This window comes from Hippichthys cyanospilos, chromosome 19 (genome assembly GCF_059441005.1).
Source record: "Hippichthys cyanospilos isolate Australia breed blue-spotted pipefish chromosome 19, RoL_Hcya_1.0, whole genome shotgun sequence".
Lineage (NCBI taxonomy): Eukaryota > Metazoa > Chordata > Actinopteri > Syngnathiformes > Syngnathidae > Hippichthys > Hippichthys cyanospilos.
The window spans coordinates 13,170,664-13,187,440 of record NC_142387.1 but is presented as its reverse complement, the minus strand read 5'-3'; the positions used below and the strand labels follow the sequence as shown (position 1 = coordinate 13,187,440).

General features: G+C 39.3%; 2 protein-coding genes across 2 annotated transcripts; both read right to left on the bottom strand.

Annotated features, from left to right (window-relative positions):
- Window positions 1-600: 600 nt before the first annotated feature.
- Window positions 601-4,132, bottom strand: LOC148408004 (uncharacterized). The gene is made up of 6 exons (XM_088441891.1): window positions 3,976-4,132; window positions 3,659-3,880; window positions 2,764-2,795; window positions 2,050-2,217; window positions 994-1,091; window positions 601-883 (listed from the first exon to the last, which is right to left on the bottom strand). The coding sequence occupies exons 2-6, from the start codon at window positions 3,726-3,728 to the stop codon at window positions 694-696; spliced, it is 558 nt and encodes a 185-aa protein (XP_088298017.1). The 5' UTR covers window positions 3,729-3,880; window positions 3,976-4,132; the 3' UTR covers window positions 601-693.
- An 845-nt stretch (window positions 4,133-4,977) lies between these two features.
- rrs1 (ribosome biogenesis regulator 1 homolog) lies at window positions 4,978-7,259 on the bottom strand. The gene is made up of 3 exons (XM_088402038.1): window positions 6,859-7,259; window positions 5,574-5,973; window positions 4,978-5,412 (listed from the first exon to the last, which is right to left on the bottom strand). Exons 1-3 carry the CDS (start codon window positions 7,198-7,200, stop codon window positions 5,087-5,089), a joined length of 1,068 nt encoding a protein of 355 aa, XP_088258164.1. The 5' UTR covers window positions 7,201-7,259; the 3' UTR covers window positions 4,978-5,086.
- Window positions 7,260-16,777: the final 9,518 nt, after the last annotated feature.

Here is a 16,777-nt window from a genome sequence, read left to right as displayed (position 1 = left end):
GAAGTTATATAACGTAAAAAGTGCAACGACTTTTGTGTGTGTGTGTGTGCGCATTTTATCCCTACGTTCCGCAAAGATTTGAATTTTGAGTGTTTAAAATAAAATAAAATGTTCATGCCTCCTTGACAAAAAAAAATGTGTGGCTAGCAATTTTGCGACCTTAAAAACATACGTATATAAACACACAAACACACACAAAATTAAAAAAATTGTTAAAAAACGGTATAATGAATGACAGAAACGAAAAAACTAAATAAAAAAAATAGAGTATAAAAACGAATACAATTAAACATGAAAAAAAGCATAAAATAAAACGATGAAAACCATTCATTATAATAATTGAAACATTATAAAAAATGAGTCAACATATATGAAAAAAAATGTGTAAGGAAACACACAAATAAAAATCCATATACAACATGATAAAATATAAACAAAACAAAAAAAAATCAATGCAAAATCAGCTCAGTAAACAAAACATCAAATACATAAACAAGGTATAAAAAATGTCTAAGGAACAATAAATAAATAATAAATAAATAAATAAAGGAACACAGTATAATAAATGATAAAACAATAGAAAAAAGACCACGCAGCAGAAAAGGAAGATTTGCTGCTTTTATTTTGAAGAAAACCCAGCATATAAACACATGAAAAGCAATACTCCTGCTGCGTCGTTCCAGGGGTGTCCCTTTAGTCCCCCTCGAAGGCCCCGTTGGTAGCTCCCTGACATTCGCTCCTCCTGCGGCACCTGGACAGGATCCGGTGGAGCAGGCCCGGGGAGCGTTGCATCTGAGCAGCGGCGTGGGGGCCGCGAGGGGCCGACGAGGGCCTCTGCGGAGGGGCCGGGGCCTCGTCGGGGTCCGCTACCCTCCGGAGACCGCTGCGAGAGGAAATCATAGACGCGTAAAGGAGATTTTTATTCTGTTTGTTTATGTGCATTGGGGGACATCAGTTGTGGGGTGAATTGCATGATGGGATACCGTGTCCCACCTGACACTATTGCGCCGTACACATCCTCCGTCACTGTCCGAGGATGAGGCGGCTCGCTGGGACGCGCTCCTCCGCCTCCTTTTGGGCGCCAGGTTTTCCTTCGAACCAGAAAAAAAGCATAAAAAAAAACAATAAACGGATTGCATAATTAATCGAATTTTAATCGTGATCATGATATGGACTGCGACGATTAATTCAGATGATCCTCGGCAATATTAACGTTTTAAATGCTGACGCTGCATGTCAAATCAAGCACTTTGTCATCCTACCACCAGAGGGCAATGCTTCCCACATGTTTGCATGACAAACGCGTCTGCTTTTCTCACCTAACATTTTATTTACCAGTGTGAAATGGCATTGAGTTTCTCACCTGATTCCTAATATATACCGGGCTAACTGTCAATTGAGACTCATTTTGAATAGCAAAAAATTGCAATAGATTTGGTTTGAAATGACCAAAAATGACATTTTCATTGCTTATTGATTATAATTTGCATAAAAGTAAATCATGTGCTTGGTTTCCAGTAGGCTTCATCTTTTTTCATGGCTTGCACTCTCCACAAAAGTCATCTGTGTTGCCCTTTGTGATATTTGTTTGCATTATTACTTATTTTAGTTTATTATTATTATTACTATTATTATTTGTATCAAGTATCAAGCCTTAAAGACTTGTTTATATATTGCTTGTTTAAAAAAGGGCAACAAATAGACATTTTTGACCAAACAAGATGAATAATTGTGATTTCAATATTGACCAAAATGATTGTGATTATTATTTTGGGCATAATGTGCACCCCTAAAACTTGTAATAAAATCAAACAACGTTTATTTTATTTGTAATACTTCTTTTGAAAAAAAAATGAATATAATTACATCTCATTAGCACTGGTTTTCAAAACGTGTGCTAGCTTCACGCTAACAAATCATTGAAAATGCCATAGGAAACTAGTACCGATTAACGTTTTAACTTGGGATACAAATTGTTCACAAACTCATATCTCAAGACACCACTGTCATCTAAATATTGTGTTATCACAAGAAGACAAAAAAAAGAACCTGTCCGAGTTCCAGAACACATGATGCGGGAAAATAACCCTGCTGGCCGTCCTGCAAACGACCGAACCAGCGACCCGAGCAGTCCTGTGACAGAACCTCAATGACGTCACCGGTGGTCAGCTCCAACTCGTCAGGCCAGTGGGGGCTGTAGCTGTGTACTACCACCATCTAGTGGGCATAACGAGAATTACACAGGCAATATTAGTCACGTTGTATTTCATTTGCTTTTTTTAAAAAAGTATATCTTAAATTCTATCCAAGATTTAATCTTCAGTCCATTGAGCGCGAAGGTGTACAATTCAGCATGGCTCAGAAGCGGGAAAAGAATTGGATTAGGAGTCAAGGGGATTAAGGTGCGCGCTGGTAAAATAGAACGCCTAAATGTAGGGCCTCTTAACAACTCCTAAATATCCAGCCTGCGTGCAATTGGCTCACTAACGTCCAACACAATCAAAGAAACGACATGAACAAATACATTTCAGACTAGAATTCAGGGCTGCATGATTTGGCCACACGAGGGCGGTAGAATACAGATTTTCCAATGCCAAAACATAATCGGATTCACTTACAGTATGGCCGATTAATAAAATAAAAACATCAAAAACTTACATTGTGACAGCCATTTTATGACCTTCCTTTACACAAATACTTGAAAAATAAACACATTTCTTGGATTGAACGTCCAGACTGCTGACGTAAAAATAAACAACTCACCTTTTCATCGTTGCTTCGGTATAGATGGCGGCCTGTTGGGTAGAGTGCGACATTTGTTACAATTGCGGGATTTCAAAACTTTAATGTAAACGCTTTGAAAGATGTAATAGATAAAGTTATTTTTTATTTTTTTTCCTTCGACCAATCAAGGTTCTATCCATACATATGTAAGGTAAATTTAATAACACCCGCAAAAAAATTGAAAAATGGTATCTGGTATCTGTCTTTGTAGCCTGTGAAGAGAAAATGACACTTTAACTGGCCTCTACCGCCACCTACTGTCTTGAGGTGAAACACAAGTCAACAAAGAATTTTCCGTTTACTGAAAGCTTGACCGCCACTGAGAGGAATATTGCAAAAATCGCTGGAAAATCAATGTTGTAAATCCTATTAAAACGCATCTCAAAAATTGCAATTATAATGCTTTTATATGGTCTAAAATTTGGACAACGGTGATTTTTGTACACAAAATCTCGCACGTCCAGCTGCAATCACACAGAGATGTTTAATCATCTGCTGGAAATTTCAAGTTCCCTTCATCAATCCGTGTCTTTTTTGTCACTACCTGATTTCCTTCTGAGCTCCTTGCAACCATTTCCTTCCATACTTCCTTCATTCTTGACTCCTTCCTCTTCATACATTTATCCTTTCTGCCTTCACTTACTTTCTCCTTCCTACTCTCCTTGTTTACCTGTCATCCATCCTTGTACCTTCTCTTTTTTCACTTGTTCGTTTCCTCCCTTTCATACACCCTTGTTTCCTTCAACACCGCCTTTCGTAGCTCCTTTACGTTATATGTAAATATGTACAGTTTACCCTAGCGACAATTTTTTTCTCAATCCAAACAAAATCAGCGGAGGTCACAGAAGCTACCGCCCCCCGGTGGTCAACTGACCTTGCGGTGCGAACACAGTGGTGAACACCTCCAGGTGCTCGTGGTGGCTGTGCATGTAGATGTGCTGCATCTCCCAGAGGCGTCCGGCGTCCGAGTGGAGCAGCGCAGACGGTGCGGCGAGGCAGAAATAAAAATAAACGCCTACCCGTTAATCCGCTGCGGCCGTTCAGTGAGGAACGGAGAAGCCGCTGGCAGCAGGTTCAGGGAGTCCTGATTAAACACCTTAAACAAAAATAAATAAATTTAAAAAATATATCTATGGTTCAAAAAGGTAGCAAAACATTATTTTTTTATAAAATTAAAATAAAAGTACTCACCTTTAATTAAAGGAACGCAATTTTTTTGCAGATAAGACCATGTGTTGGTATATTTTTGAAGTCATACAAATGATATGGCGTCAAATTAGGCTCATTGTCCTGAATTGAGCGAGCCGCAGGTCCTTAAGCTAAGGCCAAAAGGTTTACGTAAGGAAAAGTCGCCGTTAAGCGGCTTTGATTAGCGATCTGATGGATGAGAACTTCTTAGAAGAGCGAGGTGTTTCGTTCATCTTTAACCCCTTGTGGGATTGTTCAACAATTGATTTGATGTGGTTTTCTGATATTATAAAGAATCAATCGGAAAAAAAAACTCCACTAAGGAGCTGAAATTTCCAGCAGATGATTAAAACGTAAAATTTCAAAATACGATTCTGACACTTCTATGATTGCAGCAGGACGTGCGAGATTTTAACATAATCATTGTCCCAATTTTGGATCATATAAAACCATGATAATTACAATTTTATGACAGGATTTATGACATTGATTTTCCTGCAATTTTTGCAGCATTCCGTAGAGCGGCGCTCAAACTATGTCAGCAAACAGAAGATTCTTTGTTGACTTGTTTCACCTCAAGACAGTAGGTGGCGGTAGAGACCAGTTAATGGCTGTCTTAGAGTCATCACAGACCATAGCATTTAAAAAAAAAAAAAAAAAATTCTAACCTACATATGTATGGAAAGAACAGATGCCACAGAACAATTTGAGTGTTGAAGGAAAAAAAAACCTTTAGAAGCATTTAAATAAAAAAAAAAAAGAATGAAAACATTAAACATTTACACGTAAAATTAACTCATTCAATGGCAGGGACATAAGTTTTTTTTTTAAGAGTCCGAAAATTAAATGTCAAGATATTTAAGTACACGAAGGAAGTTAATTTCCAGATATTTAAGTATTAAAGCAACACTTATGTATCTGGGATTGAACGTCTGAACTTAGAAAACATGAAAATACATCCCTGGCATTGAATGAGTGGAGATGCAAAAATTTCGATAGAAATGGTTTTGAGGATTTTTAGGAAACATTTATTTGCAACTTCAAATGACAGCTATGAAATAATCCAGGCTTGTTTTTTTTGGGTGATAATTCACGAGTCCCAGCAGTTGTTCAGTCATCGCTTCCCGGGTTTGGACTTCTTCCCTCCTGAAGGTCTTCCTCGTTGAGGTTTCCCTCCAGCTGGTTTTCCGTGACCCCCCTTCTTGCCTTTCCCTTTGCCGCCCGCCGCATGATCCCTGCGTCCTTTCCTCCCGGCCTTCTTGCCCTTCTTACTGTTTCGGGCCGCCGCCTCCGTCCGGTCTTCCTCCCGCATCTGCTTGTTGACGGCTTTGGTGACGTCCATCTTGGGCATCTTGCCCTCCATTACTTTGAGGAGCTCCAGCTGCTTGTCCTTCTCTGCGGAGAAGTCGCCCACGACCGGCTGGAACTTGCGCTTCTTGCCTAGTAGGGTTGAAAGACGATAATTCAAATGACCACGTTAGCTTAATGCTAACACTCAATCCAAAATAGCCCAGACGAGCTCAAGAAATTAGCATGCTGTGTCAATCAAGGTTACTTAAGTTGATTCTGTGGCAGTTAGCATAGCGGCTAGCAAAACTAACCAGTGCTGACAGGTTTCTCCTTGGGTAGCTTCTCCTGGAACCTCCCCACAGAGGCCGTGGAGGTCCGCGCCACGCCGGCCGCTCGGATCAGCTCGTCTTTGGACTGCTGGGCCACGGGAGTCAGGCCCACGCCGGGGACCTTGATTTTCTGCGCCCGGGCGATGTTGCGCAGACGGTTGAACTCGTTTTTAGCCACGCGCTCCTTCTTGGCGGTGACCCGCTTGGCGAACTGGTCCTCGTTGGGGTCGGCGGACTCCGGGACCTCGATGAGCCACTCTTTGGTGTCATCCTTGGCCCGCTTGTATCCCCAGCGCCGCCGCCACTCTTTGGCAGTCTCGTCCCACACCAGGTTGGTCTTCTTCTTTTTTTGGATGCCCTTCAGCTTAGCGAATTGTTCCCACTAGAGAGGGGTATGTGATCAAGATTTTAAAACAGGATATTGATTGAAAATTTTGCAATAACCTTGCTAGCCACGAGGGCTATCTTTAGAATAGATAGATCAGTGGTTCTCAAATGGGGGTACTTGAAGGAACTCCAGTGGAACCCAAAAAATATGCAAAAATCCTTAAAAAATAATTATTGAATCATATGTTTCAGGAAAATATGAGTTCATGAAAAATGTAATTTTCGGTAGGTTATTCAATTTCATTAAGACAGATTCTCCCAACTCCCAACTTGTCCCGTGCCACCTCTCGTTACCTGTCACATGATGAGTTATTGTTTGTGAGCACATCTCTACTATTAACCCAAAAGAGGACACTTTAAGGTAAATGTTTTTCTGTGGACAAATAATCTTTTGTAATTATTTTATTTTTGAGAACAGGTCTGACACTTTATATTGATCATTTTTAGTGAACAAGTATTTATGGATAATTAAGGTAATAATTGAATTTTGTGAACAAATCTCTACTGTAACCCCAAAAGAGGATGAACAAAAATGCTTGTTAGGTTTAGCTTTTACAAAGGAGAAAACAACTTCAAAATTTTAGCATTGCAGCCTTAAACTTGAAGTCATGGGTTTTCGCGGGCCACATAAAATTATGTGGCGGGGCGAATCTGGGCCCCTGGGCATTGAGTTTGACACCAATGTTGAAACTACAACTGAATTATTGCAATATGAGCAAATTAAAAATAAAACGTTAAAAATTGTACATAGGGTTTCCAACATAACAGAAAAACGTAGATGAGTAACAATCCGCGAATAAGGGAATCCGCGGTCGCGAGTGTCGAACCCCAACGAAATTGCGCGAGTCGACTGGAGCGTAAGAACCGAAAAAAGTCTAACCTTGGTCGGAGGCCGAGGCTTGGGCGGAGGCTTCTCCCGGGGCAAGGGGGTCGTCGGCTCGGGTAACTTGGCCACCACGGCCTCCTGGAGCCTTTCCGTGGGAAGCTTCCACAGCTCATTGATCAAAAGCTGCGTGTTGTCGCGGGCCAGCGAGCGGAGAAAGTCGTCCTTCTTCTCCCCGGTCAATTCGTTACGCTCTAGGCGGTTCTTATCAACGGCCAGAAGGTTGCCCACGTCAAAGTCCAACTCCAGTTCTTTGTCCACGGTGATGCTGCGGAGCTTCTCCGCTTCGTCGCGCTCCGCCTGGGCGAGCAGCTCGTCGAAGTTTGTAGCTGCTGCCATGTTGGACGCGGACGCGCACAACTAACACGTGCATATACGAAAACAGTTCCACTTCCGGGTTGAATCTCTTCCGGGTTAAGGTTGAAGGATGTAATTGAGCAGATAGTACTACAGAGGGAGACATTTCCCAAGTATATGATTTTAGCGACAGCTCATAGTATTTAAACACGTTTATTGTTCAAAATTGTTGACGACTAACAGTTTTCATTCAGCAATAACAGCTTTTCAATAATAATCTGAATTGACGGGTTCAGAGGTAAAAGAAATCGTGCACAACATGTATTTTAAAAACAATTCAAACATTTCGATGTAGCGTGTTTAAAATCAAACTGAATTATTTGAAAAAATACAACACGTTAAGTTACCTAATAGCGCCAGTGTATGTCAAATTTTATATTTTAGACTTTTTTTGGCTATGATTTAATATTTCTGTGAAGGTGTTTTGAACTTAGAACTTAAAATAGACACAAGCTTTCTTTCGCGGTACACCAAAGAATCACTGCTCGAGTAAAGTTCAGTTGTATTTAACTTTAAAGTTTGATACTTTAAATGTTAGTTTTTGTGTGAAACAGTAGCTAAAATACTTTCTTTTCCTAGTTAAGGACATTCACTTGAATTTCATGCCTTTATTTCCCAAAATGAAAGATTGTTTATAAATGCTTTTTATATTCTCACCGAGCTTGTATGAGTCATAAAAGTAGCTTTGATAACTTTGGAGTAGGATTAATGTCAGTGTTTTCAGTGAGATTAAATCCACTGATGTACTATGTGTATAAAAATACACAAGTCATCAGTTGAGGGCTATTATTTTGGTCCTTTCCAGCACTAATTTGAAGGAGGACGAGGGTGTCTGATAACAGCATGCTGATGTTATTATATGGGTAGCGATGGTAATTACACTCGTCGGTCGTAGCGCGCCGTCTGAATGCTAACGCGCTTGACAAGCGCGCAGATAAGGTCACAAGCGAGTGGACGGGAGATAATTGGTGGCCCTAAGTCCCTTGTGGGATTTAAAAAGATCCGATATGTCTCCAGAGGCGAGGACGAAATACGTCTGTTGCGGCACTTTTTGAAGTAGCATTTCAATATTCAGACTGTATGGCAATTAGCGTTGAACTTTAGCGATGCACGTAAATCCTGGGTTATATATTTCGCCTTATTATCAAATGACAAATAAATATCTTCACTCACTTTGTTGACGAAAAAGGAAAAAAAAAATACAAGGAAAATGAAAGAGTGGCAAGGTAGGTAGCGGCTTGCATCAAAAGTTAGCAATCCAAATTTCTTTAGTTAATTACTTTGTTAAAACCAGCCCTTTTATTTTATTTTTTTTAGTTTTAGATTACAAAGTAAAAGAAATATATAGTAAGCAGCAAGATATATACGTAGTTGCTTGATAGCTGCTAACGTTAGCTATAGTATAGCTAGCTAGCAATTGGCTAGCTTCTAATGTCAGCTTTACATTTTGTTATCGAGCAATTAAAAGCTATGATTAGCAATTCTTGACACTAAGCTAGCAACCGACTTGCATCCAGCATTAGAAATTTCTTTTTTTTTTAAATCAAGAAATAGCAAGCAGCTAATGTTAGCAATCAATGTTCCCTATTTATCTTCTCTTCTTCATCCAGAATAAGAAAGTAAAAACAGGAAAAGACAAAAACCAAAGTCATTAATTTTTGGGTCATCGAATTGAGCTGAAAATGGACTCAATAGGACTTTATATAAAGTATATAAATATACTTTATATAAAGTATAAATGGCCACCTTTCTCATCCCCTTTTCTCTGCATTTTTTTTTTTTTTACCCTGTCGGTTTTGCTGACTTTTGAATGTAGGGATGAAGGCAGCAAACAGGATTACTTTTCCACACGGTTTCTTTTATAGAAGAACACAGGGCACAAGTCACTTTTGCACTTTTTCCTCCATGACGTATTGAAGCTTTTCATCAAATGGAAATCCTCACACGGGTTTTTTTTTTTCTCCCCAAAGTGTCTTTGATCGTCTCTAGCGAGCTCTTGGTTCGAATCAAAGCCTTTTGACAGCGATGATACACATTAAATTTCCTTTTTTTTTTTTTTTTTTTTAAGTTGCAGTGGCGCTCCAAATGCGTCGCATTGTGGAGGTTTCTCCTGTAAATAGGCCAAAACTATATTTTCAACAGATTGTTTATTTTCATTTAAAAAACTACTGGGAACTTTCGACAAAATAAAAACGTCATCAAACTAATGTAATCAATGTATAAATACTGGAGGCAAACGAGAAATTCACATTTTAGCAAAAACAAAACAAAACAAAACAAAACAAAAAAACAAACAAAACAACAACAACAAAAAAACTATTATACACCAACACATTTTCGCCTTTTGTATGCTGAGGCGTTTTGTAACCTGAATTTGTCGTAACATGACCCTCGTAAGTAGAGGTACTCACGTACACATATTCTTTATCCTCCGCGAAGAATGAGTAAAATTATTCCAATGGGGAATTAAATGTAATTTATTAAAGTAAAATGTTGACACCACCACTACATTATGCAAATTTTTAGCATTCAATTGAGCAGTACTTTGACGTACCACTAGAGGGAGCAAGTGATACGCGTACTTAGGGCTGCACAATTACTGTCAAGACATGGCAAAAACTTGGCACACAGCGCAAAAAAGATGAAGCCTACTTAGGACCAAGCACATTATTTAATTTTATGCAATTTTTAATCAATTAGCAGTCAAAATGTAATTTTCGATCTTTTGAAACCAAATTTATTCCAATTTTTTGGATTTTTCAAAATGGGTCTCATTTGACAGCTAGCACGGTATATTAGGAATCAGGTGAGAAACTCAATGCCATTTCACACTGGTAAACCGTATATTAGCGTGAGAAAAGCGGGGCGTTTGTCATGCAAACAGGTGTAAAACATTGCCCCCTGGTGGTAGGATGACAAAGCCCTTGATTCAACATGTAAATCAGGCTTTTTAAAAGTTAATATCCCCAAGGATCAGCGGAATTAATCGCGGCGTCCAATATCGCGATCGTGATTAAAATTCGATTAATTGCGCGGCCCCGCGCGTACAGCTTGAAAGGATTCCCTGGTTGCAAAGGTGAACATCAATATGTTCCATAGCACACTTCCTACTCACATGACGCCCGTGGCAGGGAGGCGAGCGAGGGAGGATTGCGTTTGTCCAAGTCACCTCTAAGCTGCTCACGCACAACAAATAATGTCGGGGCTTAGGCACTTTTCGTGATTACATTGGCCGCTTGCTGCCGGCTGGAGTTTGGCATGTCGGCTCGGGTGGCGGGAGCCTTTATGGATCTGCTAAAAATGCCATTTTGGCAGAATGTGGCCATGTAAGACCTGATACGGGTGCGTAAGTGGACCGGGCCTATTTAGCGACAGATAATAAGAGCAAATATTGACAAGGCCTGTCCTGGGTGTTTTTGTTGGCGGAAAGGTGAACGCTGCACACACACACACACACACACACACACACACACACACACACACACACACGCACAGGTTGGCAAATATCTATTGGGCTCTCGGGTGGAGTTTGAGAAATCCCCTTTGAAGCCTCCACATTAATGAGCGTGGGGGCTACCCTACGTGAGGGGCATCCGGGGTCCTTATTGATCCCACCTTAATTAGCCCTGCGAGTGCACATTGCCGCATAATGAGAATGATATTGTGTCCGAAGAATGTGGAGAGACACTGATTCCTCCCAGGAGATGCTTTGTTTGACACCGGAAGGAAGGATGAATTAACTGTTTTGCTTAGTTTACTCATAAAGGTGTTATCAGCATTATTAACCCTTGTGCACACACTTTGCAAACTATACACATTGCTTTTTTCGCCCTAATTTTGTAAATGCTTCTCAAGGAGTGGTAATTAAAGTGATTTATGAATATTTTTTCCCTTCAACCACTCAAATTGTTCAGTGGCATCAGTTGTGTCTATGTAGGTTAAGGAAATAACTGGCCTCTACCGCCACCTAGTGTCTTGAGGTGAAACACAAGACAACAAAGAATTTTCTGTTTGCTGACATAGTTTGACTGCCGCTCAAAGGAATGTTGCGAAAATCGCAGGAAAATCAATGTCTTAAATCCTATGAAAGTGCATCTAAAAAATTGTAGTTATAATGGTTTTGTATGGTCCAAAATTTGGACAATGATGAGTTTTGTACACGAAATCTCGCACGTTCAGCTGCAATCACATAGAAATGTCAGAAGTGTTGCATTTTGAAATTTTACATGTTTTAATCATCTGCTGGAAATTTCCCATTGTTTTTTTTTAATGATATCATCCAAAACACAAAGGAATTTCCATAATTTGTAACATAATGCCGCAAGGATTAAAGATGGAAAGGATGGAAACTTATTTTACTGTATTTATTGCATTTTAATTTGATTTTGATTTTACTTCAGTTAACTGACACTTTAAAAAAAACTCCTTTACAGTACTACATGGAAAAAAAAAATACAAGTATCAATCATACCTCCCTGGGATTGCATGTCTGGATTCCTAAAAGACGTACAAATCCGTGGCACTAAATGAGTTAATTATGTTTCGTGATAAACGGAAGCCTTTTTAAACAGATCCATTACTTTTTGAACATTTTTTTTCAAGCCACCCGCAAAAGATTTTCACTAATTACCGATGACCCAATGGTCACAAACAGCAAGTTAAATTTCTATTTACATTATAAAACAACCAGTCCATTTTTTGTCATAAAACCAGCAGTTAACTTATTTTCACAATTACGAGTTCAGAATGGTGAAATTGTGCATTGCAGTGTAATTTTAGCCCAAAGTGACCCTCATCCAGTTTGCCCCTCCCACATCCACCAGATCTGATCAACCGGCCGATTAAATGTCGGTCACGTAGCCTTTAGCCCGGCGTGACGCAACCGCGCCGAAACCATCGGCGCTTTCACCTAAGCGTCCCCGTCGTGGCCGTTTGGCAGTCGCTGAGCGCCCCGTATGATCCCCATAGGGATGATCCCTCGCTATAAATAATATGGATTGTATACATCTGTAACGAGGCCCCGCGGCGTCGCTATAATGGCTTTGATATGGAGATGAAAAACCGCCTCGTTCACCGCTTCACCCCTGGAGTTTGACGTCTCAAAAGGCAAACACCTGCGGGCCCCTCGAGTCAAAGTCGCACAAGATGACTTTCACTGGTGAAAGTCATCCACTTGAGGCTTTTGAAAATTTTGTGAATGGGAATATTAACCCTTATGCACACACTTTGAAAACGATACACCTGAGAAGGTCCAGGTTCCTGTCGTCCCTCCTCGTGAGAAAAAAAAAAGTTTGTTGTCTTCCTTCTGCTTTGTTGCTTATTCAATGTTTAGATTCCTTAAACCTGACAGATTTTAAAAAGGGTTCCTGCAAGTATTAGTAAATCTAATTTAATGGTTAAAAATGCTGTCCAAGCAACGGTTCACATTTCGTTTCAAATTGAGAGCAAATTAATTGGAACATGAGGCAACCAATTGCTAAATTGTGTTATGGTGCAAAACATTGTATGCCTTTATCTTGTTAAGTTTTATATGGATGATTAATAGCGACGTAATTTTTGTCTCCATGGCGATGCTTTGGGTGAAAAATATTGAATTTTTTTGGAAAACCGTGAATATCTCAAATAAGATTATTATATTCAATTGCATGAATTATTTGTACACGTTAAAATTGGAACATTGTGAATCACACGATCAGGCGCCATACTATTATTGAATGCTACTTTACTGAAAAGGTCAAATATGGACATTTCCAAATGTGTTGCCGTGACCTTCAAACAACAAAGCGTGAACACTTCTAAGTGACTTTTGAGCACAAAGAGCCCAAGTGTGGCATCCTCAAGACATGAAAAAAAGCCTCACATGAATGGAGCTTCATGCAAAATTTGGATTTTGAGCCCATTTCCGACAGCTCCCACTTTTCAAAGCGAGAATTTTGTCCGATGGATCTTGCTTCACATAAGACGGGTTTCTCCCTCAGCTTTGCTTTTTCTATGCTACACAGGAAATAAAAATAATGTGAAAATGACCAATCAAAACAAAACATGAGACGCTTAAATCCACATAAAGGAATCAATGAGAAAAAAATGACATTTTGAGATATTTGGAGGAAAAAAAATCTAAACCAAATACCTGAAGTGACCTATAACGTCTTGGTGTAAACAGAGCTATAAGAAGCAAATCAAGTGTTCCATGAAAAGTAGCCATTAATAACTGATCGTAAAACATCACTTCATGTCAACTTGTGAAAGTCAAGATCAAACAAACTCATGGCGGCAAGCCCAGAAAACTCAGACGGCAGACCACGTTGTCCAACGTGTAGCTGACTTGAACGTAGAACAAAAAAAAAGAAAAAAAAAACTTTTATGAGGCCTGAGTTTAGTTCCCGAATGTTACATTTTTTGCCTCATGTAGTTCATAAACATTCTCCATTCCTGCGTGGCGATAGACACTCTGGCTTGAACTTTCAAAAATCTTTTTTTTTTTTTTGCAGTCATTTGCGCCCCCTGTAGCTCACATTGACACATGTAAAATGATGCGGAGTGACAGATGCCAGGACTGGCAGACTGATGGTTCACAACACAAAACAGATGCATCCTTTCAAAGTATAAGAACCACCGCTGGATATTTACCACTGTCACCCATCAAAAATAATCCTCTAAGACCTATATTATATATATATATATATATATATATATATATATATATATATATATATATATATATATATATATATATATATATATATATATATATATATATATATATATATATATATATATATATATATATATACTGTACATACATATGTTAGGGCTGCATAATTAATTGAACGATATTAACATTTAAAAAGCCGTTACGTGTCAAATCAAGCACTTTGTCATTCTGCCACCAGGGGGCATTGTTTTCTAATGTTTGCATGACAAAAGCTTCTGCTTTTCTCACCCTATTTTATCATTTAGCAGTGTGAATCGTATTTGTCAAAATGGGTCTTATATGACAGCTAGCGCGATGTATTAGGAATCAGGTGAGAAACTCAACGCCATTTCACACTGGTAAGTAATATTATAGGGTGAGAAAAGCAGAAACTTTTGTCATGCAAACATGTGAGAAACATTATATATATATATATATATATATATATATATATATATATATATATATATATATATATATATATATACATATATATATATACATATATATATATATACACATATATATATACAAATAGCCACACACAGACACACACAAACCCACATGCACACACACACACACACACACACACACACACACACACACACACGCATCATGAATGCTTTGGGGGGGGGGGGGGGGGGGGGGCAGCGATGACTTCACGGCCCAGTGAGGACTCCTTCAAATCCCCCGTCTAATTAATGTTTACATAAGCATCTCGTGTAATACACGCCTCAGCACGTTAAGGAGCACTGAGGGGGACCTGCGTAGTGGAGGCAGTTGGGGGGGGGGGGGGGGGGGGGGACTCTGGAAGCCCACCTTGTTTCACACACAGCTCAGTGAACTGAGCAATTAAATTACAAGAATAGTAATTAGTAAGTGATTAAGACCTGGAGTGAGTCGGATAACCGCTGTCAAGGAAAATTTACCAGGCGGAGAGAATAATGTCAAGGTGAAGCAGCATGTGGCGAAATGTTGTTTTTATCTGTTTACAATCATGCGACATATCCATGAGACAGCCTGAGCCGGGGCGAAAATTTTGTATGCTACATTCGTTGACAAAGATTGTTCTATTTTCGAGATATCTGCATGTAGCGAGGATTAGAAAGATGGCGTCAAAGGGCAGCTTTGGACCAAAGAAGAAAACATTGCTACCAAGTGGATTATATGGCAGCGTGATAGATAAAGTCCTTATATTCATGTTCAAAATTAACAGCAGAGCCAAAAGTATTCGTAATACACGATGTTCAAATTATTAGCTCGTTCACTGACAGCCCAGGAAAAAAAAGGTTCTTTGACGTATAAAGCTGTCAGTGGTAGTGAAAGAGTTCAAATAAAAATGTTGTCACAAAATTTCATAAAATAAAGGCAGAGACTGTTTTGGAGTCACTATAATGAAATTTAGCAATGACTTGATTCATGTTCCAATTAATCTGCTCTTAATTTGAAATTGTACTGTTTGTGTCACGGCATTAACTTTTTGAGTGCCATGGATGATAATTCTTCTCTATTAAAATAATAATAACAATAATGAATAATACAATTTTGGTCTAATACGTTTTTTTTAATGATAGGGTAGCTGACACCCTTGACTAATGCTTACCTAGTACTGTACAAGTCAATTGAGTACTGTAGTGCTAACTATGACCAATAGAGGGTGGCGTTTCCACACTTGCAACACAGCTATTATCTACATCAATTCTAACTGATGAATGGAAGTCAATCTTTCACATGACATAGCACACAATATTGTTGGCCTTGAAAGTTAACTAAAAACAATTTAAAAAATTACTGGCCCTGTAGAGGTTTACTTTTCCAAAAACGCTTGGCACTGAAAGAGTCAAGAACAAAAAAAAAACATATTTGATCACAATTTTATCATTTATTATTGTTTTTACTATCTTAAAAGACGAGCTTTCTCGTCCATGGCACCGAATGACTTAACAGCAAATCATGTATTGTCGTTTTTTTTCTCAAGGGAGGTTAAAAAAAGAAGCTGGTTGCACATTGTTACATCTTATCATCTTTTCGGCTTCTCCGATATTTCCCGAGTGTCGCTGTCTGCTGCGTCCTTTCACATTTGTCCGGGTCTCGTCAAAACTGGGCGCAAAAAAAAAAAAAGGGTCTGGGTTGTACTTGTTCTAATGAGCCTATTTTTTCCCCTTCAAGTGAGCGTATTCTTCTGCTCGGTTCACAAACAAGAAGGTTTTCCCTCATTAGGACTCGCATCGGTTTTCTGGGAAAAAAAAAAAAATCTTCAGTGACCTGCAACTTTTGTTTTATGATTCATTATCTTTGCTCTAAAAAAAGAACTTCAGCGCGCATAAAGAAAAAATCCCTTCTTATGAAAGAAAAATGTAAAAAAACGCTCACCGGAACTAACAAGCGCCTTGTGAATTGACCCCAGTGTGTTTCCCTTCTATTTATCACGCAGGCCGACTTGTCCTCACGCTGAACCGTAACTCGGAGTGACTGCTGGCGTCTAAAAAAGGTTACATGCTCGGCCGACGTCCACGATGCGGAAGCCGCCCGCAGTCTTCCGACACTTGTCGCTCATTAGCTTGAAAATAAGCCTTTCTTACACAAATCTGCGTCCCCACGCTAAGATGTCCGCCGCCGCCGCCGAGGCGACTGGAAGGACGCGTTTTTAGCATCCCCGCCTCGGTGACGGTGACGTGAAATGAGTGGGGCTTGAAAACAATATTTTTTAAGGTCAGCGGAAAAGAAAAAGGAAGGACGGAAATAAAAAGGGATTTTCTATAGGGTTGACGAAATACAAGTAAGCCAAGAAATAAATTCTCGATTTTATCAAATCTTTTAATCACTTCTTCAAACAGCATTCAAATGTATTTTTAGCATATGCCG

Bases quoted from the DNA above. Each gene is read 5' to 3' on its own strand.
- rrs1 (XM_088402038.1), bottom strand. From the start codon at position 7,200: ATGGCAGCAGCTACAAACTTCGACGAGCTGCTCGCCCAGGCGGAGCGC. The intron at 5,974-6,858 runs GTTAGACTTTTT...ACCCCTCTCTAG, and splicing joins AGCCTCGGCCTCCGACCAAG to TGGGAACAATTCGCTAAGCT. The intron at 5,413-5,573 runs GTTAGTTTTGCT...CAACCCTACTAG, and splicing joins GGAGAAACCTGTCAGCACTG to GCAAGAAGCGCAAGTTCCAG.
- LOC148408004 (XM_088441891.1), bottom strand. From the start codon at position 3,728: ATGCAGCACATCTACATGCACAGCCACCACGAGCACCTGGAGGTGTTC. The intron at 2,796-3,658 runs GTCAGTTGACCA...TCTACCCAACAG, and splicing joins CACTGTGTTCGCACCGCAAG to GCCGCCATCTATACCGAAGC. The intron at 2,218-2,763 runs GTGAGTTGTTTA...TATGCCCACTAG, and splicing joins ACCGAAGCAACGATGAAAAG to ATGGTGGTAGTACACAGCTA.